Source organism: Cydia pomonella, chromosome 4 (assembly GCF_033807575.1).
Source record: "Cydia pomonella isolate Wapato2018A chromosome 4, ilCydPomo1, whole genome shotgun sequence".
Classification (NCBI taxonomy): Eukaryota; Metazoa; Arthropoda; class Insecta; order Lepidoptera; family Tortricidae; genus Cydia; species Cydia pomonella.
In genome coordinates this window covers 1716359-1740562 of record NC_084706.1, presented here as the reverse complement: position 1 = coordinate 1740562, position 24204 = coordinate 1716359, and the positions used below count along the sequence as shown (strand labels likewise).

Here is a 24204-nt window from a genome sequence, read left to right as displayed (position 1 = left end):
CTAATCCGACGTTTAAATAGTGAACCCTCAGACATAGAAATTTATATAAACACACGTGAATCACATGATCGTAACACAAAGTGAACAGGAGTTGGAAGTACACTACGGCGACGAAGTAAATGTACACAGGTATTTTATTATAGAACGCTACGATCAGGATCGCGGCTATTACTAACTGAAATGATGCTATACTGCTGGACCAAATTAGTACGTCTTTAATTACAATATCTCTCATAACTTTTGTCTGGTTTACTCCTAAGAATAAATCTATCTCTATGCATTGTCGCAACAATTCTGCTCCGGAATGTCTGTTGAAAAAATGAATATTCAGCAGTACTACATTGTTCAATACCACGAGTTCAATTACTGTTATAAATTCAGGCAAGATTAAATAATTGTTTTTAATGGATGTTTGGAGAATGACGATGTATGCAGCGACAGAAACAGTTATCATTGCTAATAACGAACAAAACTGTGAGAATCTTGATATGCTGACAATCTGACCGTCTTTAATATCAAATCTGTTGAATGCACCTATTTTCAGAATTCGCGAATAAATCCTAATGTTTTTAATGTACTCGTTTGTGAGTTCCGTTCTTGCTGTTTCGTTCATATTATAAGGGTCTTTTTTACGTGGTCTGATATTTAAGAAATATGATGCCGCAATACTTGTAAAGTTGGATCTGCAATATAATGGTAATACACATATATCAAGCAAACATTAAAGTGATTTTCATTAAGATTAACTGCTTTATACAATATCAACAAATATTTAAAAACCAGTAAAATACAAAACAGTAAGTTAACTGTTTGAACATTTCTAAGTATTAAAAAAAAACAACGGGTTGCACTCCGGGAGTGCTGGCAGAAGTGAAAACTTGAATATTAACGTTGTGCAGTTTTGATATTTTGGAAGGGTTAGGGAATAATTTTGCAGGAATTGCTTTAATTATCAGTATAAAGGTACTATAATTTATAAGGTAAAATACAATATTCATTTATTGCGCTATCGTACACAAACATTACAATTTATATTACATCAAAAATATAACACTTCAGAAATATTACAATTATTTAACATTAAAAAGTTTATCTCTCAGACTAATCAACTTCCATCCATTTCCATTTTCTACGACTCTACTGGATTCAATGACATTGTAACAGTTTTTCGATCAGGTCACGTGTTCGTCTTACGAATTTTCAATCTGACCAATCTGTCGGTCACGTGACCTGTCGCGACTTTAACATTTTTTCCCCATCACAAAAAGTGCACAGCGCCGCTAAAGAAGTTTTCACTTTAAAAAAACGATAAAAATAAACTAACAGTTACTACATTTTAGCTACTTAAAACAGTAAAATTTACTGACTTTTTAAAAACAGCATAATTTACTGTTTTGTTTCCTAGGCTAATATGGATCTGTTTAAAGCATTAAACGTTAATGCAATTTATATTGTTTTTAATGGTTTTTCTCAGTTTAATATATTCATAAGTACAGCAATGCTCTTTAACTGGCCATTGGTGCAACAAGGCTTATATATGACTGACAGTATACGTAAGATGGCAAGTATAAAGGCACCGTCCAGGTTCAGATTGTACCAGTTATTGCTGCTACTCTTTGGCTGCTACTCGACGCAACGCAACGTTGGCGGTTAGCGCAACTGCGCAGCGACGCCATTTTCCATAGTGCTGACTGCTGACTAGACGCCGACACACAAAAGATGCTTTTTTTATGATACAGGAGGCAAACGAGCAGACGGATCACCTGATGGTAAGCGATTACCGCCGCCCATGGACACCTGCAACACCAGAGGAGTTGTAAGTGCGTTGCCGGTATTTAAGATAGGAGTACGCTCTTTTCTTGAAGGTTTGAAGGTCGTATCGGTCCGGAAATACCGCAGGCGACAGTTCATTCCACAGTTTAGCTGTGCGAGGCAGGACGTTTCTGGAGAAACGCACAGTTGAGGACTGCCAACCATCTAAGTGGTGAAGATGGAAATGCAGAGACCACATAAGTATCTACGCAGTGCCAAGGGTTCAAGTCTATCCGAAATACGCTGGCAGTCGATAATTCGAGTCGCTCTTCGTTGGATGCGGTCCAGAGGGAGAACCTGGTACTGGGGTGCCCCTGCCCATAGATGAGAACAGTATTCCATGTGTGGGCGCACCTGCGTCTTATAAAGCTGTAGGCGGAGGGTCGGTGTGAAATACTGTCTCGATCTCCTGAGCACACCGAGCTTTTTTGAAGCTAATTTAGCCTTCAAAATGGCCGTTGAACTGGACTTCACTCGAGATGTCGACGCCAAGGATTCCGATACCGGCTGTGGCAGTTAGGGGAGTGTCCTCAAAACGAGGTGACACGACAAACTCTAACTTTTTTGCGGTAAACGCGCAAACTTGGGTCTTGGTAGGGTTAAAACGGACTAAGTTTAGTCGACCCCATTCAGAGCTAGTGTGGGGTGGCTGTTAGACACATGATTTATTTATAAGAATTTGAATCAGCCTACGTTTTTTTATTGGAAAAGGAAATCATTTGTTCTGTTAAAACTGTGACGACAGGATTTCTGCAGCAATAATGCTGGTGCGATCTGAATCTGAACGGTATCTTAGTTTCTAATAAGGGGATGAAGTTGTTGTTTAACCTCTCTTGCTAATATTGATACTCGTACTAATATTGACTAAGCAAAAGATTGCAAAATTGAACCACGAGCGTAGCTAGTGGTTCTAAAAATGTAATTTTGAGCGTTGTGTTTCAAGGCACGAGTGTTAAACAAATTTTACCCCCGAGTGAAGTGAGTTTCACCTCACCATCACGAAAATATTACCTGTAAGATATCAAACAAAGTCAAACCAAATCAAATCCAAATGAACGTCATTAAATATTTATTATTCAAAATCATAAGTCGATTCTAATTTCTACCAGCTAATATAAGGAAACAACTCAAAATTTGTATCAATTTTTTGAACAATCAAGCTAGCCTGCACCAGCTAGTTTGTTGAAAAATACTTTATAGGAATATGTTCTTATCAACCCTTTACAAAATCTCATTTAAATTAAAACTATAATCAGTAAACTAAAGCAAACCGTAAATTATTTATTTATTTTATTTTAGTATATGGAAAACCAACAGCGCTATATATATCTAGAACTTCCAATAGAATTACAGAGCCAATTACAGGTTCTCAATTATAGTTTCTGTTCTTAGGTTCTTATCTTCAATATCTACTCCTTTAGTATTGCTATTGACACACAAATGCAAAAGTTTGCTAAAATTATCAAAAATATGCCGCAATGAAAAAAAAAATGCCATTGTATTTTTAGCCCACCCTAAAATGCTTACAAGCACTCTTAACGTTTGTGGTCAGCATGATATTATGGTTGTGAATAAACCTATTAGATTTTTAATCACATTATTGAATTCAAAAAAATCTTCAGTGCTGGCTTCGTCATCTTCAAGGTTTCGTCAAAATAAAACGTGCATTCACAAATTATTCATTATCATGAGTACTGAGAACTTACAATCTATTTACGTACCTATTTAAACAACCGCTTTAAAGGCAAGCTTCATTATTTCTACGACTAATATTCGTAATTATTGAAAGTGGTTTGAATTCCCAGGAGTAGTAGACTCTCCTATCAGATAATGACAAATAGGTATATGAATCTCTGCTAATAAGTAATATGAATGACTGCTATTCCCATACCAATATTATAAATGCGAAAGTGTGTCTGTTTATCTGTTACCCCTTCTGGCTTAAACCGCTGAACCGATTTAGTTGAAATTTAGTACAGAGGAAGTTCCAGTCCAGAGGAAAGACATAGGATAGATAGTTTTTATCCCAGAAATGATCCCGAAGGATCAAGAACGCAGCAGTGGAAGTGAGATAATTGATGCATTTGCCTGATAATTAAGCATTGTTCAAATTGACTACTGATTGCCATTACACTTCATTTAGGCGTTATGGTTGTCTCTCAAATAAAGAAGTTTGTACGGGGAGTTAATAAAAGCAGGTTGGATTAAAAATAAGCTACCTACACAAATTACCAATTCCATGCAGAGGAAGTTGCGGGCATAAGCTAGTATTTATAATATTATAAAATGCAAACGTAGCACTGTTTCTTAGTCTGTTATCTCTTCACGCTTTAACCGCTGAACCAATTCAGATGAAATTTGGTATGGAGATAATTAGAGGTGCGGGGAAGGACATAGGATAGTTTTTTCAATCATCATCATCGTCTTAAGCAGAATAAGTCACGGGGAGAAGCTAGTTATCTTATATTTCACTTGTATTGGATTTACAGTGGTATGTTTTTATGCGTGCCTAGAGTGTCACTGCTGGGAAAAGATTCCTTCCTCTATATCTACGTGTTCGTCGAGTCCTGGGGGCTTAGCCAAGATGAAAATCATTGATAGAAAACGCCAATCGAACTTAAATAATTTATGGAAATAGTCACGTGTGGAAATTGTGTTCGTAAATTTAATGGGGCGCATAAGATAAATAAATAATCGGCCAAGAGCATATCCGGCCACGCTCAGTGTAGGGTTCTGTAGTTAGTTGCTGGTCCGTTACAGTTACAATAGACATACTTAAGGAGGATTTCACGTTAGAACGGTCCGGGTTCGGGCCGACACGACCGATACTTCGTTTTCTATGACGGGTGATCGGTTACCACGTGGTGCATTCTATAGAAGACTGAAGTGTCGGACGCGTCGGTCCGGATCGTTCTAACATGAGTCATCCATTGGAAAGGGGTTTTTTGCAGGAGATAATAAACAAAAGGGAGTGATCTTCGTAGCACCTACGCCCGGAGAGTCAAATTGGCGGGTGTACCTAAATAAAATTAATGTTTAATCTGTTTAATTCAAATAACTGAGAAAATCATGTCTTAAAAAAGGTTAGGCGCCAATTCAAAGAATTCTTCCTAAGAAAAATCATTTTTAAGACATGATTTTCTGAGTTATTTGAACTTAACAGATTAAACATTAAAGGTACTAGTTCCTGGCGTAATGAAAATAATTGAACCTTAGCGTTTTTTCGTAAAAATGAGATCGATAACTTGAAAAATTATAACGCCTTCAAAATTGAAATAGCAAGCAAAATATAAAATGAGTAAAACTTGGAAACAACAAATAAAACGGCTCATATTATAATTGAATATGAAGGTACAAAAATTTGGCTTTTATAGAATTTATCAATAACCACGGGAACATAGTGTAATACTGTTTTTTGATGATAACTTTATGTACCGTGAGGTACAAATTTTTTAAAGGAGGGAGTAAATAGTACACACTTTTCATTTAATTTTATTTAGGTACACCCGCCATTCTGACTCACCTTACCCCCTTATTCTTAGAAGCGATGACTTATTCTCAATCTGTTCCCAGTGGTAACAACTGAGGAAAATAATTCCTAGTAGTAACCATCGATTCACTTTAGTTATAATTACTGTTTTTTTTTCTCAGTTGTTCGCAGTGGTAAGAGATGAAAAACAAATTCCTAGCTATTACCAGTGGTTTCAACTTGGTGGTAACACGTAAATAACCCGCAAAGTGTCATCCTATTTCGTTTTAAAATGGGAGAGTAACTTTTGTGTGGATCGGCTTTTCGGCGGTGGGTTCGTGAGCCTCTTAAGCTTTGGTTCTAAAGACACATTTTTTTTTAAATTTCGAAGGCCTTTACATAAACCCACTGAAACAAACGTACAGTTGAGGAAATTGATTCTTTAGCAGTTTTCGGTTCACTTTACATTGGACAGCTCTTAGCATACGTACGAGTAGGTACAACTAAATTTACTTGAACCGCAAATTGCTAAAGAATCAATTTTCTCGACCGTACATATTTAGAGCAGTAGGTATCTATATGCATATGTTGTATTAAGGCACCTGTCATTATTCAATTTCTTCAATCAGATAGATGAACCTGATGAACGAACAGACGGACAGTGGAGGCTAGGGTCCAGAGAACATGAAGGGTGACATTGCTAGTCTAAGATGATCAATGAAACGTAAAAATCAGTATTTAATCTTTATATATTGCTTATCAATATAGAGTAACAAAGAGTAAGTTCCTTGAAATAAGAAACCACACGTTGATATTCGATTAAAAATGCTAGTAAATGCAACAGACAAGTATAACAGAGGCATTGCGCTATCACAAACATGCATTCCAATTTCAATTATTGATAAGCCAATTTTAACGTCAGGTCTATCAAAAACTACAAAATTGTTCAAAATACTATAAATTTTAATATCATTTAAAAATCTCATTATAGTCTAATTAGGTACTACTATATTAAGTACATTATGCTTTAATTTTGTAACTAATATTTATAAATTTAGACATATTTACAAAGTTGGTCCCACAAGCTTCGCTGTGAAAGCGCAAATGTATCAATTGAGCATCGTAATTTATAAGTCGGAAGCGCTCCGTCGAATCCTCGATATAACGACTTGACCTTAACAATATAACAATCGACACATTAAATAACTCAGATACACAATCACAATAGATAAACTCTCGCACACACTCACAGGCTCACAGCACAGACTGTAATCGATCAATATTTTAATTTAAATAATATAAATATTTTCTAGAAATGCAATTAAACTTGGTACGACATTGTGTGCTTCGCACGGGAAGTCACATTCGAATCAAAAAATTCCGACATCAATAATAAGTACAAAGAACAAACATAACACTTTATAGGTACATACTCGTAAAACTTGTGACATCATTTGTGTTAATGTTTTCAAAGATAATTAGAAGCTAGTATCACTAAAACGAGGAAAGAGATTCCTTATTGTGGAATTAGTTTATCAAAAACCATGCTGATTTTCAACGTTCCAAATGAACCGGACAAGAAGTGTCATCCGGTTCATACCCGCTTCATTTCAACTCAGCGTTGCACTTGCATTAGCACCATACAATAATCTTCTCTTTGCTTTCCATGGCTGATTTGAAATGAAACTATCAATTTTTCGTATAAAAATTCGTAAATGACTAAAATTATACTACGATTTAAACTAAATTACAAGTTAACGTAAATCTAATCCCGTACCATCACCAAAGATTGCACATAATACCCGATACTTAAATTTTTTAATTGCAGTCATGCCTGGGCTATTGGCGTTCTCTTTGACTGTTAAAAATTTAGGTATTTTTGGGAACAGAATTGGAATATTGTTTCCCACTAAGAGATAATACAGAAAACACAGTAGTGAAACTGCGCTTGGAAGACGATTGATTTAGGTTAGTCTGTACGCTTAGGACGAACAACATTCAAATAATTAGGTTAGAGAAAGATGTAGGAACAACACGTTCGGCAACGCATCGGTGTCTCCCTGGAGCGCAGTCCCTATATGCGACGGAGACTGCTTCCCATCAGGCGACCCGTCTGCATGTATGTTGTCCTTTCACATAAAAAAAAAGTCAATTGAGCTATACAAACACTGGGATTTCTATTGTATACAAACAAAACAGAATTTAGCTAATTAGGGACGGAATAAATTCGTAAAGACAATACCTTTCAGTCATGCATATAACTCGAATGGTATAGTTATTGGAACACGATGTTTTTATTGCCAGTTGCTACAGGCATAGGATAATGATGTTATTTGAATAATTAAGCGTGCAAATGCGCGCATTAATTTAATTATGGACTGGCATTGGTAGCTGTCCTAAGAGTTGGTTGGCGAAAGTAGCATTCGTGAACTTAAAGTGCCTTTTGTCGTAGAATTTGAGCAGCGCCGGGGAGTAGGGGTGCTGCTTCTTGAGGTGCATGTAGTGCTCCTCCGGCTCCGAGGTGGTGTGGCCGCACTCTTCGCACACGTACATCTGGAATGTGCAGATACAATATTTAATTAAACAAGTAAAAAACATGCTATTACAGCCTTAAGCACTTTGGAGTAACAGGGAGAAATGTGTAACTAAGTATTGGCTATTAATTGGTAAAACATTATTGAATTAATATATTAAATCATGGTTTATTCTTTAACTAGATAGTGAAATAAATTATATACCTTAGTTCTTCGCTCCTTGTAGGCGTATGTGTGTTGAACTCCGTGCACCTTCAAGCAATGAGATTCTAGTGAGCATCTTTGGGTAAACGATTTCTCGCAGAGATTGCACTTGTAAGGTCTGACTCCAGTGTGTGTCCTTGTATGTCGTTTAAGGTCAAAGGTGTCGTTGAAGCCTTTGCCACAGAACGTACATAGATATCTCTTAACATCGGAGTGGCATTTCATATGTCGATTCAAGAGCCTCTGTAAGCTGAAGTTCTTTGAGCAAACTCTGCACACAAACTTGGTTGGGTCGTCTTCACTGACTAATACTTGTTTGTTTTTCTCCTCTTCTCGTTGTCTGGCGTTGGCTTCTGTGGCCAAAGGGTTTTTTACACCGTGACCTCCATTGATGAACTCCAACGGGAGCTCCGCCGGTAATCCCAACTGTAAAGAAGTTTACATCGATTAAATTTTATTTCTCCGAATAAGGACAGCTCAGTTTGTTCCATTGTTATCAAAATATAAACGCGGTTCGCATTAAAGACTTTAAGAGGAACTTTTTACTCATTATTAAATTATATAGCTGAGCTAAATCAATAGAAGCTGTCCAAAAAGAAAAATCAAAATATTATTGCAATAAGATAAAGCATAAATTGATTCAGGCTCAGCATAATATAACAATGATTTTCATTATCAAACTTCGATGTCGTCTTTCTTTTATAAATATAGAGAGCGACATTGAAGGAGAAAAACGAATCAAAGCTTCGCCTTAAAATCAAGTAATGCTTACCCTGTGTTGCAAGATTTGGACTTTGCTATCGGCGCCAGAGCCTTTCTTGAGACTTACAGCTGCAGCGGGGCTGAGAGCGGAGCTCTCTACGTGGCTGCTGCCGTCCAGCGAATTGTTGCCGCCGGGCGAGGGCAGCGACACGCCTGTGGGCGAGTCCAGCTCCAGCGGGTGACTGAACGGGAAGCCGGGCGACGACATGATCTGCTGTCTTTGCTGTAGTTGAACGTGAATTTGCAGTTGTTGCATTTGTCCTTCGCTATGTTGAAGAAGTGCTGGGTTCAGTTGCATTAATAAGTCTGGTCGATCTTTAGCGAAGTTGTATGATGATCCAGCTTCTTGGCTAGCGAACGCCAAATAGTTATTGGCTTTTTCATAATACTGTCTACTTAACGTAACTTGTTCTGCTAGTGATTCAATGTCTACAGATGCTGGAGAGATTGATGATGATTCTCGTAGATCCGAGTCAGTGATGGGTTCTACATGATTATTTAGCAGGTTTTCAAAATCTTCTGTCGAATCAGACAAGTTGCCCAAAATACCTTCGTTCGATCCGGGAAACGTTAATGTGTTAGTAAAGTGGTACGTATCTATAACGTCGTCTCCCATATCAACTACCATAGAGTCATCAAAATTACTTCCATAGTTTCCCATTGCACCCAAATTCTCCATTTTGTTCTCATAATCGATATCTTCGTCTTTTAAAGCTAGTCCGTAATTTGCATTTTGCATTAATGAATACTGTTTACTTTGTTCAGGGAAATTTGTTGTGTTCTCATTACTTTCACAGTCCATGTTAAAGCCATTAATCATATTAAATTCATTTGAGAAGGAACCATTAGCATTGTAAGAGTTCTGGCCGCTCTTCGTGGACGGACCCAGAGTTTCATAGAACGGTGGCAGGCTACCAGTCGGCGGGCTGTTTGGGCCATAGTTTGATCGTCCATCGCGGCCGTTCCCACCACTCCCCGAGCCACCACCAATAGCGCCACCTCCACCCGATGAAGGAGCAGTGCTGCCCCCACCTGAACTGAAATTAGCTGAACCACCGTTATTTTGAGATCCACCATTAGATCCGCCACCACTGGTGGATCGACCATGACCCGCAGCGGCACTGATTATTCCGGGGATTTTGTTGGCTGGGCAGTTTCTTAACACTAATGTAGGTCTCGCTAAAATTCCGTTTGCAATTTTAGAACTGCTCGTTCGTCTTTGCTCTCTTATTTTTTTTTCAGTTTCTTCATCCTCCGTTTCACCCCGCTTTTTTGCAATAACATAATCAATAGGTTGGTCTTGTTCGGGTTCTGTTGTTGGTAGTGTCGCTGGAATGCTGACATCTATCAAATCTTTTTTGCCGTCGCGGAATTGTGACTGTGAGGGTGTTCTTTGAATTACTGATACTTTTTGACATGTGATATTGTTATCAATACTGGGAGTTGGGGAAGTTTCTGGAGAAGGTGAACTTCTGGAAGGGAGCACAACGTATTGGCTTTCTAATGGATCCTTTTCCTCTTTAATTAAAGGTTTGTCATCTTTTTTCTTGTCTTCTACAAGTACCGGTGAGTACTGTTTTCTTTCTGCTTGTGTAAGAACGTGACCCCTGTGGCTTCCGTAAGGGATGTCACCACCAAGAATCGATGAAACAAATTTTCTTGGTTCTTTCTTGCCGAGGTCGAGAGATCTTTCTCCGAAAACATCTCGATCTGAAATGAAAATATAAAAAATTGTTAAATAAACAAAAAATAAAATAAATATTATAGGACAATTCTCCATAGATCGGTCGATAGTTTCACAGAAGTTCAATAAGGCTTGTATTGGGTGGGTATTAGACGACGACATATATAATATATAGATATATGTATGTAAATACATATGCCCTTACCGGGATTCGGACCCGGGACCTCCAGTTAACTATGTACGGTCACGTCTGAAAATATCGATACGATAAAAGTGCTAAAAATATGTATACACGACGTTATTGCCCATATATTAAGGTAGTGTATTTTTCGTACCGATATTTTCAGACGTGACTGTACTTACATACTTAAAAATCTAGTGGGCACAAAAAATGTTTTTGAAATGTATTTAACTTGTTAGTATTTATACATTTAATATGATGTGTCCTCGGATTAATAGTAATGTATGCGTGTTGCGTCGGAGGCATGAGACCTCATTGACGTCACTGGTATGTACCATAACGGTAACATTCGCCTCCGCATACACACCCACCGTAGTTGTGTATGTGTGTGTCGCATTATTGTAATTGGCGCGTCAGTGACAAATCCAATCTCGACCCAAATCTGCCAACCATTGACGCCGGACCTGGCCATTCAGCCGGTGTCGTTACTTCCTGTCAGTCACTATACTTTTGTGCACAAATACCTAACATAAATCGCATGTTAAGAGTTCAAAATATTCTACAATTTTATCGTTTTATATATTATCAGCATCATCATATCGCGTAATCGTACGTGTACGTATAATTTAAAAATCGGTAAAGTCTTGAAATATTTCATTGCTTAACAGTTCACTAAGGCAGGACAAATCGAATAGTGATTTTGAAATACGAGTATATTGCGCTGAATCAATTTCAAAAAGAGATTTGTAGCCAAAATGAGTCAGTGAAAGTCCCAAGGTTGGCTTAAACGAGTTCCCTTGCCCTTTCTCGGCTTTTGTTGATTCAAGGACGAAGCCTGCATTGTTGGGACTCTTTTTTGTGCGTAGTCCGTAATTGTATGCGTCTAGTCAGCGAGGCGTGACGGGTCCCGAACATAGCGTACCATATTTTTGTTGCGCGATATTTCTCCAAAAGGACGCTTTGTGTTAAGACACGGACAAGGTTTATAGCAGCACTTAAGGCGCACAAATGTGCACGTAAATATTGTATGTTTGAATATATGCGTCCTACTCGGGACAAGTGAACGATAGTTCTCGGAAACTGTTGACAGTCATTTTCGTCGTTGATCAGAATCAACAAAACGGAACAGGTTAATTTGCAATTGAAGGACTATGTTTAAATAATATATAAAGGATAGGCAAGTTTAAGTTAGTAAGTAAATTAAATTTATACACTTTATTGCACCAGAAAAGAAAAATTAAATAACAGATTTCCAATGCAAATAACGGTAGCAATAGGCGGTCATATCGCTGTGAGCGATTTCTTCCAGAGAACCTTAGGATATAAAGAATAGAAAAGCTTAGAAACACACATTACAATATACCTAGGCATAATGAATGATAAATGATTTTTTTTGGGGAGTATCCTACTCTTATACGTAGACTAACTAAGCTAACTTTGCAACTTTTACTAACTTTGTAACTTTGCTTTGGGAGTGTCATTATAAACGCCATATTTTCGCAGAAATTTGACGTTAATGAAGACATTGCCACACTTCGTCATTGCGAATGCTATGCAGAGTAAGCTTGGTCCGAACATCTAGATGTAGCGCAATTTTTTACGCACTACAATTTTTTTTCAATAATATATGTCACTGTACTTGTATATCTATCTACATTGCTTATTACGCTTACTATACCAAAATCTTTATTTACAATAACAATATTGGATATATACAGATGATTACTATAACTAGCTTATATCTAAAATACGCCCTTGAGGCATTGTACCAAGGATGCTGTTAGCATTTCCTCGTTGTATCGCAATATTGATACGTTGTGCGAGGAAGCCGTCAGCTCTTCGGTCACCAGTTATGTCAGCAAGACGTTTCGCGATTTCTCCAAAAAACTTGTGCGCGCTGGGACCCCATGGACCTAGAGTTTCAACGCCAAATGGTACAAAATGGTACCGTAAAACCACCCAACTATAGTCCAAAGCTCCCAACTATGGTCCACAAATAAACTCAATTTTTCTCGTTCAGGTTTGTATTTTACTATATTTTTGTAGTTCTAAGGCAAAGTATGTTTATAAATGGAAGATAAAACTAGGAGTAAACCAAAAGAAACATTGGTATAGATACTTAATTTCCTTTCGAACTTGTGGACCATAGTTGCAGTATTGGACTATAGTTGTGTAGTTTTACGGTACTCTCTAGTCTCTACCGAGGCTCTTATATTTATTACGTTTAAATTTTTACGCTTTTATTTAATAATCTTTAAAAGGAACATTACCTTTGCGCATGCATATATGTAGGTATACTAAGTATACCTACTTACTGTAAATAACTGCATGCAAATGTAGGTTGACAAGCAAAAAAACTTCCCACCCAAGACCAAGTTTGGAATATAAAATTCACTTCAAAAGGAGTGGAATGCTGTATCTGTATCCATAATTTATGGATATACGCCCTTTGGGAGTTAAGATGCAAATGTGATCAATATAAGTGAGTTCGATTTATGTAAAGCCATTCTTAAAGGCGATATGTTTTTATTTTGTGATTTACGGTAAAAGGATTAAATTTCTTAGAATCCGTCCAAATAAAACTTAATACGGTTACTTAATGTGATTTTTATCTGGATATTATATACTTTATTTTGTACAAATTAAAGTAATTAATTGCCCAATAACGAAATCAATAAATTGCTTTTTTTTAACTGAGTGCCCTGAGGATTGAATATGTACCAAAAAACTACTGACCATTCTACCTATATATAACCGTAACTGGTGACCGAAGAGCTGGCGGCTTCCTCGCACAACGTATCAGTATTGCGATACAACGAGGAAATGCCGCCAGCATCCTTGGTACAATGCCTCAAGGGCCTATTTTAGATATAAGCTAGTTATAGTAATCATCTGTATGTATCCATTATGTATATTGTTATTCCAATAAATTATTCTATTACTATTTTTAACCTTAATCGTTGGCTGCAAACTTGTTAATCAATACCTATTTTATTTGCGGTGTGTCGATCATTATCGACATCGACAAAACAATTTCGGTAATAGATATTTTTTTAATTCTTAATTTATATATTATTATTCTTAACGCTTCGTAGTTAAGTTTTACCTTGGCGTGAAATATTTGACCCTCATTATTGTTCCCAATATAAAAAGTCTGACGTGTTTGTTGTAAATTATCTTCGAACGAGCGAGCGAAGCGAAGTTCTTACATTCGACTTGGAAGACACGGCCGGCTTATCAGAGAATACATAGTTTATTAAGAAAAAACTTTAGTAAATTTGTTCTAATTTAAATAAAATTGGGTAAACGTATTGTTGATGGCATTATATTTTAGTCTTTAAATTATGAGCAGGCTCGATCAAGGAATTATGGAGATGGAGCTACAAGAGCCTAGATTCATTTGTGAGGGGTCTTGATATTCTGGTCATCTTGTTTGCAAGAAATTATGGTCGAGTATTATGGTATCAAATGAAAATGCTTTGTTTACACATTATTTTATAAACTTATTTTTATATTTAGCATTTTATATTAATTACCAACATAAAATACAAATCTTTTTTTTGTTAGAAAGTGAGTAATAGAAATGGTGTTCAGTTTATGTTACATAAATTGCGTTACAACCAGCCAGTATTTCGCGTACAATATATTGTTTCTTAAAACGAAATAAAATAAACATTATTCATTACGGCTTACCACAGATACAGATTTTAATTTCTATTGTGACTTAAATCTATCAGTTAAGGGCTCCACAAACCATGCAATAAATCGCACGCGGTTTTCGATCCATTGCCGACTACGTAGGTGCAACAATCGCTCTATATGTACCTAAACTTATTGGCAAACCACGAGTTCTCACTTCGGGGTAAACTACTAGTTTCGGAGCACATAATACAATCTTTTGGGCTTATTTTTTAAAATAAGGTCCCAAAGCAAGTAAAAAACATGTGTAACAGTCTTTTCTACTATGTTCGCGGTTGTATTGAATACATTTATGTACCCATACCTGAATAATTTTCTTTACATCATCCTAAAACATTACGCATTCAGGCCGTGTTATGCCAACCTTATCACACATTTGTATGCATCGTTTTCGTTTGCCTCGTACGGGGTCGGACGGCATCGTAGTGTCGGATGATAATTACTTCGTTCTACCTGAGACAAAAATTTACAATAGTTGCTTGGCCATATATAATCATAGTACGAACCTTTTCCTTCAAAGTGCCGTTATATATTAACATTAACATTTAATTTACTTAGGTTTTTATTTCTGCAAGAACCTAAGTGGGTTTATTACGTTACGCTCCAACAAAGAGCGACTGGTAAGTGCCGTCATCCTGTATTCTATATATTCTACGCTAAACATCCGCCATCTTGGGCAGTTATTAGCACTATAACTCCGAACTTCTTTGTTAATCATTCTCAGTATGGCGAAACGTACGCAGAAACTCATTCCTACCTTTAATCTATTTAAAAGTTGTGCGGTTTTTATTCTAAAACGGTAAGTCAAGGCCCCGTAATTGCCATGACCATATCTATTAGTACCCACGGTTTCCTGCTGAGGAACAGCGCAACCTTGATGGAGTGCTTGTTATTCGGTCATTAAAACAGCCTTCTTTGCAACACTTTTGGCAATAATTAGTGCATCTCAGTTAGATCACTGTACATGAACTATCAGAGTGTAAATTAGGACCAATTTTTAAATAATAACGCGCTGAAAGAACAGGGCTTAGACACTTTTTTTTAAATAATGTCGGCTTTGTTTGATCATTGGCAAATAGCAAACGTGTTTGGCTGTGATATCGAGGACTCCATTCATCGAAATATGAATTACGAGCATAATTGTTTAGATAATAATTTCGTCATTAGTGGGTTGGCCGTTTTGGCCAATACATGAACGTAGCCTTAAAACATTCTTACAGCTGATACCATTATATTGGCGTTAAGGTGTTCGCGTCGCTAGTAATTATCCAGACATTAATCACTAACAAAATGTTATTCTAATCGTTACGTCGAAATGATTAATTACGACCTGTCTGTCTGTACAGCACAATGTTACAATTAAAATGCAGAGCATAAAGTACTCTTGGCCGAAACCTTCGAGGGCGTCACGTTTTTATTTATAGAGAATGTTCGATTGTCTAAGCTGAATCACAAAATGTTTGTCAAGCTTTAAGATTCTGTTGTTTTATGAACCTACATAACATACGTATTCATCTGTAGACGGACAATGAAGCAGCAGTAAAACTAACCTGGGGCTGTATTATTTTTTGAACTAGCGAGCCAACGAGCTGCCGGGCAGACTAGCATGTCCTTGCGGCGAGGTTATTGGACGCTGTTAGCATTTAACGCATTAAATAAAACATAAAACAGCTATGAGGACCCGCTCCGGACGGCCGGTAAATAAAATTCCGTTGAAGCCTTTTTTCCATAAGTACCGATAGCACACGGTACCGCGGGAGCGTTCGAGAGGATCGCTCCAAGACAAAAGGTCGTTCCCAAGGACATTTTTTGTCTCGAATTTTATAGTGCCCTGGTTTCGGTCACATGTGGAGACTTCTTACCAGATGTGGAGTCCACACGTGGCCGACCGCTGCGATGTGAAATTGCCTGTGCGAAATGTTGTGTAATACAAACGTGGGTTTATGCGAATTTACAGTTAACAAATGGAAGGCTTAGCGGAAAATTATGTATTTTACTTTTAGTGTAATTTATGCTGTAACACGAGTGTTTGACATTGAAAGAACAAAAGGCTTTTCAATTTGCAACAAAATTGCTTAAAGACCGTTCACGCATGCATTGCCTGGCTGGAAGGCGACGTTCGAAGCGCCTACGCCTCCTACGGAGCATAGTTACAAGCTGCGACTCCTGTGCAGTAAAAAATGCCGGTTCCAATTGTATATCTGCCGTCTCTTTAAACGAACGGTCGCAAAAACTGTTAAACACCTTTATTATTATTTTGTTCACGATGTGAATCACAACCAGATTTGGCCAGGGTTAATAACCCAAATGTGTTTAGCGAATGTTCAAGGTTAGCGGCTGCCGAATAATTCAAATAGTCAGTAGAAAAAACCCGCCGCCCACAAGGAGGCCTTCCGCGCCGGTTTGTTTTCGATCACTCCGCCGCTCTATGGAGGAAACTTGAATTTTATTACGGCTTTATCCGTTAAGACCGTTACCGTTATTTGAATTTTGAAATGACGGGTAATAAGAAACAGCGTTAAGTGGTTTGTGGAAAATGAATCATAAAAAATGTACTACTAACTCGTATGTACACATAACCTATCCCACAGACCTGGGGATTAATTCAATTAGTCCTTAATGCTATAAAAACTACTGAAATATACTGCTATTATGTATAAGCATTCCCGGCATGGTTTCCTTTCGAGTCAAAGCAATCTACTACCCATCGTACTGTACAATGGTTGTTATTTGTCAAATTACACAGAAATAACACTTTAATTTCATTAGCGGATTTCAAAAATCTAGAATATTACCTACTTATAAATCTGCTACACGGATGTTGGTAAAGATTTTGTCAAGAGATTGGTCTCGTAAAGCGTACGTACTTAATTGTCCGCACTACAGACGTCCTCAGCGTACCTCCTCGTGGGCGGTCTCTTTAAGGTTGCAATGGAACTCAAATTGCTCCAAAATACACGAAATGATTATCTCTTATAGCTGCACGACACAACAATGGCGGAGATGACCTTACGCTCGCGACGTGTAAGCATGTAATGTAGGCTCTGTTTTATTTTATTTTTTACTGCAACGCTACTCATAACGACGACCGGTTTGGCCTAGTGGGTAGTGACCCTGCCTACGAAGCTGATGGTCCCGGGTTCAAATCCTGGTAAGGGCATTTATTCGTGTGATGAGCATGGATATTTGTTCCTGAGTCATGGGTGTTTTCTATGTATTTAAGTATTTATACATATTTATATATTATATATATCGTTGTCTAAGTACCCTCAATACAAGCCTTATTGAGCTTACTGTGAGACTTAGTCAATTTGTGTAATAATGTCCTATAATATTTATTTATTTATAGCAATTTATTGTAAATATTCGATTTAAATATAGGTAGCATTCGTCTTTATTCAATATTTCCTAGTAAATTGTATTTATTTTTTAAGTTAAAGAAACGAAAGCTTATTTTGACAGCGTTTATTTTGAATAGATAAAGCTGTTCTTGATGGTCCTTAATGGTATCCGATAACAAAGCTTTTTGTTCCGTGACAAATATCAATAATCATGGGAATACATTGGTAGACGTAATCAACGTCGAAACAGGGAACAAATCAAATTATTTTGTGAAATATTTTTTTGTTTGTTTTTTTTAAACAGTGATACTACTGTATACATATTATAAACTGAAATAGATAGGTATCATATAAAGAACAGAACGTCAGCCGCGTAAGCTGAAGACGGGTTTGATTCCCGCCTCGGCTCCCGGTGAACTTGGTTACTTTTTGTTTAGTGCGTGATACCCATCTATTTCAGTTCGTAATCAACGTGTTTAATTAATAATCAAACGAACTTACCTGTGAAGTTTGATTACAATTATGCGAGTATCCAAATCCAAGACAACAAATATAATTTACTAGCAGCAGTACACGTTATCGTGCAGTCCAAGTCACACATTTTAGAGATTATAGTATTTAAAAAACAAGTTCGCGCTGTCCCTCTCACTCGCTACGCTGCGTTCCTGCTTCGACATCGCTCCTCCAGTGCTCATTATTTCAGAGTTATTTTTGTGTTATTAACAGAGACTATTTTATTTTCATTTTTGGGGATGGGGGGCGGGTCTTTGTTGTCTTGGATTTGGATACTCGCATAATTGTAATCAAACTTCACAGGTAAGTTCGTTTGATTATTAATTATACTTCGTATCCAAATCCAAGACAACAAATATAATTTACTAGCAGATGTTCAGAGCTTTGTATTTAAATTCAAATCCTGAATGCGAAAATAAAATAAAATATCGATATCAAATCAGTATGTTACGAACATACTGATATTATTGATTTTGACTAAAGAGAACAACGTACCACCTAGAAGTTATTAATTTATATCCAATTTAAATAATTATTTATGTATCCACATAGTATAAATGTAAAATGTATGTATAGCATAATAAAATTAAGGAGTGAAATTGCTCTTGGTATTTCATTTCGTTAATATTAAAAAAGTATAAAACTTTCTTTGATTTCACTGTAGTATATTGATAAAGTTGTATATATCTTAATATTCACAAGGTACAACTATTTTTATGTCATTTAATTTTTCAAGCTTTAGTTGGCTCTAAATAAGTTTTAGATGGGCATTTTCTGTCTGTAACCATATAAACAAACCATTTTGTATAATTTAGAATTTACTAACCATTCTCTGGATGTAATTACAACGGAGACAAACAAGCATACGGCCTGCCTGATGGTAAACAATCACCGCAGCCTATGAATGCCCGCTACTGCAGAGGTATATTACATGCGCGTTACTGACCCTAAAATATAATCTAATTTTATGTTACGACACTTTAAAGTTAATTTTGAATACAGCAATCAATACTTTCCTCGGTAAATAGCCTTTGAGTGAGGTAGATAAAGGAGAATTTTCTTCATTGTAAAGCTACCATAAATATCAAGGCTATATGTAAGTACTTTAAAACTAAGTCTGGACAATTACTAGTAGAGTATCCTGTAGGTATTAAGTATTTGAAACTTATCACTTTGAAAATATAGATGGACTAATTTTAGTTATTACCACAGATCAAGAAATAGTAATATGATATTATTTATAACTAAATAGCTAATCTCATCTGCTTATGCGTATCTGAACGATGATGGCTACTACGCTAACAAGTGGCAAGGAACTTAGGTAGATTATGTGTTGAGTTATGTTATATTTGTGAACAAAATATCTGGCATGACTTGTAACTTGTACTTCATTTTAAGGAGTAACATTTTTTAACGTTACCTACAATAAAACTGTACAGTGTGCATTGCGACGAAAAATGAAAACTATTTAAGCTTTCTTTTACAGCAAGACAATATGACAACCCGAGCATTTACATTTCAGACAATAATAATGTTATTGTTAAAGGATTTCAACCCTTTATTGCGATTATTAATCTAGCTACTTAGCGCAAGCGACTGCAACACGTGGCAGCATAACCCTAGTTGCATGGTTGCACAATTTACAGCACTTATTTCGCGTCGCGGGATAGTGCATCAACGGCGGTTCACCTCTTGTTTGATGCGGCGATGTTCCCCTGAAGTTTGGAGCTGAGAATCCGTAAGTAAAATGTACCGGATTTATTACATTAGGCTCGTTGATATGGTATATTCTTGACAGCATATCAAAGCTGACGTTTGAAGTTATTAGGAGTATATAACAGCGTGATATGAGTACGAATCATAAATTTGGGTTAAAGGGTTTACAGATATATTTTTTCCTATATGTTGTTTACATACAGCATTTCTTTGTCTGTAAGGGTAATGACATTGCGTACATTTTGTTTAAGGTAATTTAGGCCGCATTAACACCTATTAAATTACCTCAGCGTAACAAGAACCTCCTTTATATTTCATTATTTTTACAAGTCCTGTAAACTTTAGCTCAACCTTAAATATTTTTGCTCTTTAGTCCCTTATATTTACATGCGTAAAGCTACTTCCAATACTATTAAAGTCTTCAATCATTACATTGGCATCAACACTGTTATAGTAGAGCAACGTTATATATCTTTGACGATATCATTTTGAGATATGTATAATGACCGACTGTAGACCGAAGAGCGAAGTGACCGAAGAGCGTAGCGACCGAAGTGCGAAGCGACCGAAGAGCGAAGCGACCAAAAGGAGCAAAGCAACCGAAGAACCAAATGACCGAAGCATTATAACCTCGACACTTAAAATGAAGCACATATAGCCTCGACGCTGCGGAAATGGAGGCCTCGATACGATTATTGTGGAATTGTATAGTACATATAACTTAAAGTGCGGCATATATCTTCGTCACTGCGACAGCTGCGACAGCGGACCCCTTGACACAATTATTGTGGAGTAATGATAGCATCCTCACTATGACGTGGGGCAAACTTAGCCTCAACACTACGACAGCAGAGCCCTCGACACAATGATTGTGGAGTAATGATAGCCTCCTCACTATTAAAGTGGGGTACATATAGCCTCGACGCTGTGAAAGCGGAGCCCTCGACACAATATTGTGTAGTAATGATAGCCTCTTCACTATTAAAGTGGGGCAAATATGGCTTCAACGCTGTGAAAGCGGAGCCCTCGACACAATGACTGTGGAGTAATGATAGCCTCTTCACTATTAAAGTGGGGCAAATATAGCTTCGACGCTGTGAAAGCGGAGCACTCGACACAATGGTTGTGGAGTAATGATAGCCTCATCACTATTAAAGTGGGGCAAATATAGCTTCAACGCTGTTAAAGCGGAGCCCTCGACACAGTGATTGTGGAGTAATGATAGCCTCATCACTATTAAAGTGGGGCAAATATAGCTTCGACGCTGTTAAAGCGGAGCCCTCGACACAATGGTTGTGGAGTAATGATAGCCTCATCACTATTAAAGTGGGGCAAATATAGCTTCAACGCTGTTAAAGCGGAGCCCTCGACACAATGATTGTGGAGAAATGATAGCCTCTTCACTATTAAAGTGGGGCAAATATAGCTTCGACGCTGTTAAAGCGGAGCCCTCGACACAATGGTTGTGGAGTAATGATAGCCTCATCACTATTAAAGTGGGGCAAATATAGCTTCGACGCTGTTAAAGCGGAGCCCTCGACACAATGATTGTGGAGTAATGATAGCCTCATCACTATTAAAGTGGGGCAAATATAGCTTCAACGCTGTTAAAGCGGAGCCCTCGACACAATGATTGTGGAGTAATGATAGCCTCTTCACTATTAAAGTGGGGCAAATATAGCTTCGACGCTGTGAAAGCGGAGCCCTCGACACAATGGTTGTGGAGTAATGATAGCCTCTTCACTATTAAAGTGGGGCAAATATAGTACCATGTCGACATCTCATTTATAAGAAAATATTTATTTAATATGTGTTTTAATTTTGAACTATTAATTAATGTGCATTATAAAATTACATTAAAACTTTAATTAACACAGTTAATACCGATTTTCTGTTTGATGAATATCTTGTTGCACAGTAAACCTAAGCTTCTAAGTACTCACGGAAAGGAGAATTATTATTAGACGGAGTCCACAATATTACACAAATCAAGTATATCTTTCCATAATATATTTCATTTTAAAATTATATTATATTATGTTAATCAAAGCTGTCTAATAATAACAAAGCGGGTAACTAACTGATGATCAAATTTAGGAGGCGACCACATCGATTGGACCCAAGACTCGACGATACCGCGATGTCCGATTAAAGCCTACTACCTAATCCGTCATGATCCATACGATAGATTCACTATGGCCCTCATATGGGGCATGGGGCGCACGGTATCGGAGCACGCATAGCACGTCCCGTTTGTATACGTCGATTAATGGCATTAAACACTTTAAACTGTCAGTCAGACTAAATAGTCTTCCAATGTCTTATAGATTGTGTATTGATTGACATTACTCCTGTATATTTATACCTATAGGTATCCTCATAAGACGCTCATTAAACTTGTTGGTACTGTGTATGTACATTTGCATAAAGACGCGTTTTGTTATCATTCATAGGCACTTATTACAAATCGGCAAGGATTACCATTGTTATCTGTTTTATTGTATGGTAGGGTAGATCGGACATGGTAAAAGCCGCTTTCGTGAAACGATTACCTAGTATATATTAACTTTATTCAGATATGGTTTGTATATTTAAATCTGTACGCGAAAGCATCTCGTAAAAAAAAAATTGTGAGTGAACATTGCATTTTATGCAATCATAAAATGAAATCTGAATAATATTATATTAGTAAATAATACTATAATAGTACGTATTACAATTATTTAAAGTTCAAATTGTAATCTATTTGTAGCCCCATACTTATTTTTTCCGTAATTTATTTATTCAAAAAAGAAGGTAGTTGTAGTAAGTGATTTCGTATGAACGTAAAAATTACTTACTTGATTTCTTAGGTAATAAGTTTATTACGCTAAACGAATATACCTACAATTTCAAATTGAAAGTTTAACTGCCATGTAAGTATGGCAAACGAGACTAGACTTGCCGAGCTGAATAAACATCAATTTTTCGTTCGAGGGTACGGCGTTCAAATAATGTTTTGATTCTATACTTCTTATTCAGCGCACAATAAACATTAATCGAAACACAATTAGGTACACATATTTAGAGGAACACTATTTTGGCGAAAATACGTGTGACTCGGACTAACACAAAAACATGTAATGAGCACTGGAGGAGCGATGTCGAAGCAGGAACGCAGCGTAGCGAGTGAGAGGGACAGCGCGAACTTGTTTTTTAAATACTATAATCTCTAAAATGTGTGACTTGGACTGCACGATAACGTGTACTGCTGCTAGTAAATTATATTTGTTGTCTTGGATTTGGATACGAAGTATAATACCATACAGCCATTGTCATTCTAAGATTGCTTAATTTATAAATATGCTGGATTCGTTCAGTCCGAAAGCGAATTTATATAAAGCTGAACAGCGTCTCCTGTTTCCAAAGATCAGCGAGACAAATTTGTACGGTATTTTCTATGTATATAAGTATGTATTTATCTATACAAGTATGTACATCGACGCCTAGTACCCATAGTACAAGCTTTGCTTAGTCTGGGGCTAGGTGGATCTGTGTAAGATATCCCCTAATATTTATTTACCCCGTTTGACTGACGTGTACCGATCAAAAATAGTCAAGTGTACCAGCAGTCAAGCAAGGTAAATTGTAATAGTGGCGTTCGGGATGGTTTTATAATATCAATCACGCGAGCATCGCGTTTTATTGTTTCCGCAATTTAAACGATTGGTTTCGCCCCCCCTGCCCCCGCCCCGGTGACGCCGTCCCGCAACTACGTGGTAATGATGGTCGCATTAAGAAAACGCTCATACAGTTATTATTGCGGTTTATGGCCTCTTTATGTATTTGTTTAGAATACTTTAGCAAGAAGCATTGTATGTACCTTTTCAAGTCCGCTAATTGATGAGGTTTACTTGACCAAAATGGCGTGGAGATTATAGAATAATAGCCAAGGATTTATGTCAGAAGCGTGACGTCTTGAGATCATTATTCTAAAAACGTTTTGTTCTGAAATACATAAACATTTCGCAAATGTTTCTAAGATACCGCACTTCCACACTATAAAAATACGAGTATTATATTATATTACAGTGAGTCTACATACATCATAATGGCTCTTAATGCCGAAACTTTAATTTTTTTTCTATACCACGTCGGTGGCAAACAAGCATAATACGGCTTGATGGTAAGCAGTCTCCGTAGCCTATGAACGCCTGCAACTCCAGAGGAGTTACACGCGCGTAACTACGCTACGTATTACGTTTGTTTCACGTAATTACGCTGGCTTTGCTAAGGACAAGGCGAGGTGC

At 37.1% G+C, this 24204-nt stretch overlaps 1 protein-coding gene across 2 annotated transcripts in view; it reads right to left on the bottom strand.

The window, feature by feature from the left end:
- Window positions 1–6012: 6012 nt before the first annotated feature.
- Window positions 6013–24204, bottom strand: part of LOC133516823 (transcriptional regulator ovo-like) — a 29066-nt gene continuing 10874 nt past the window's right edge. Inside the window, exons 2-4 of one of the 2 annotated variants that reach the window (XM_061849810.1) lie at window positions 8792–10491; window positions 8020–8445; window positions 6013–7834 (exon numbers count right to left, since the gene is read on the bottom strand). In XM_061849810.1, the coding sequence (XP_061705794.1) occupies window positions 7649–7834; window positions 8020–8445; window positions 8792–10491 (2312 nt within the window). In that variant the 3' untranslated portion in view covers window positions 6013–7648. The remainder of the gene's footprint in view (window positions 7835–8019; window positions 8446–8791; window positions 10492–24204) is intronic. The other variant, XM_061849811.1, reaches the window with a different exon arrangement.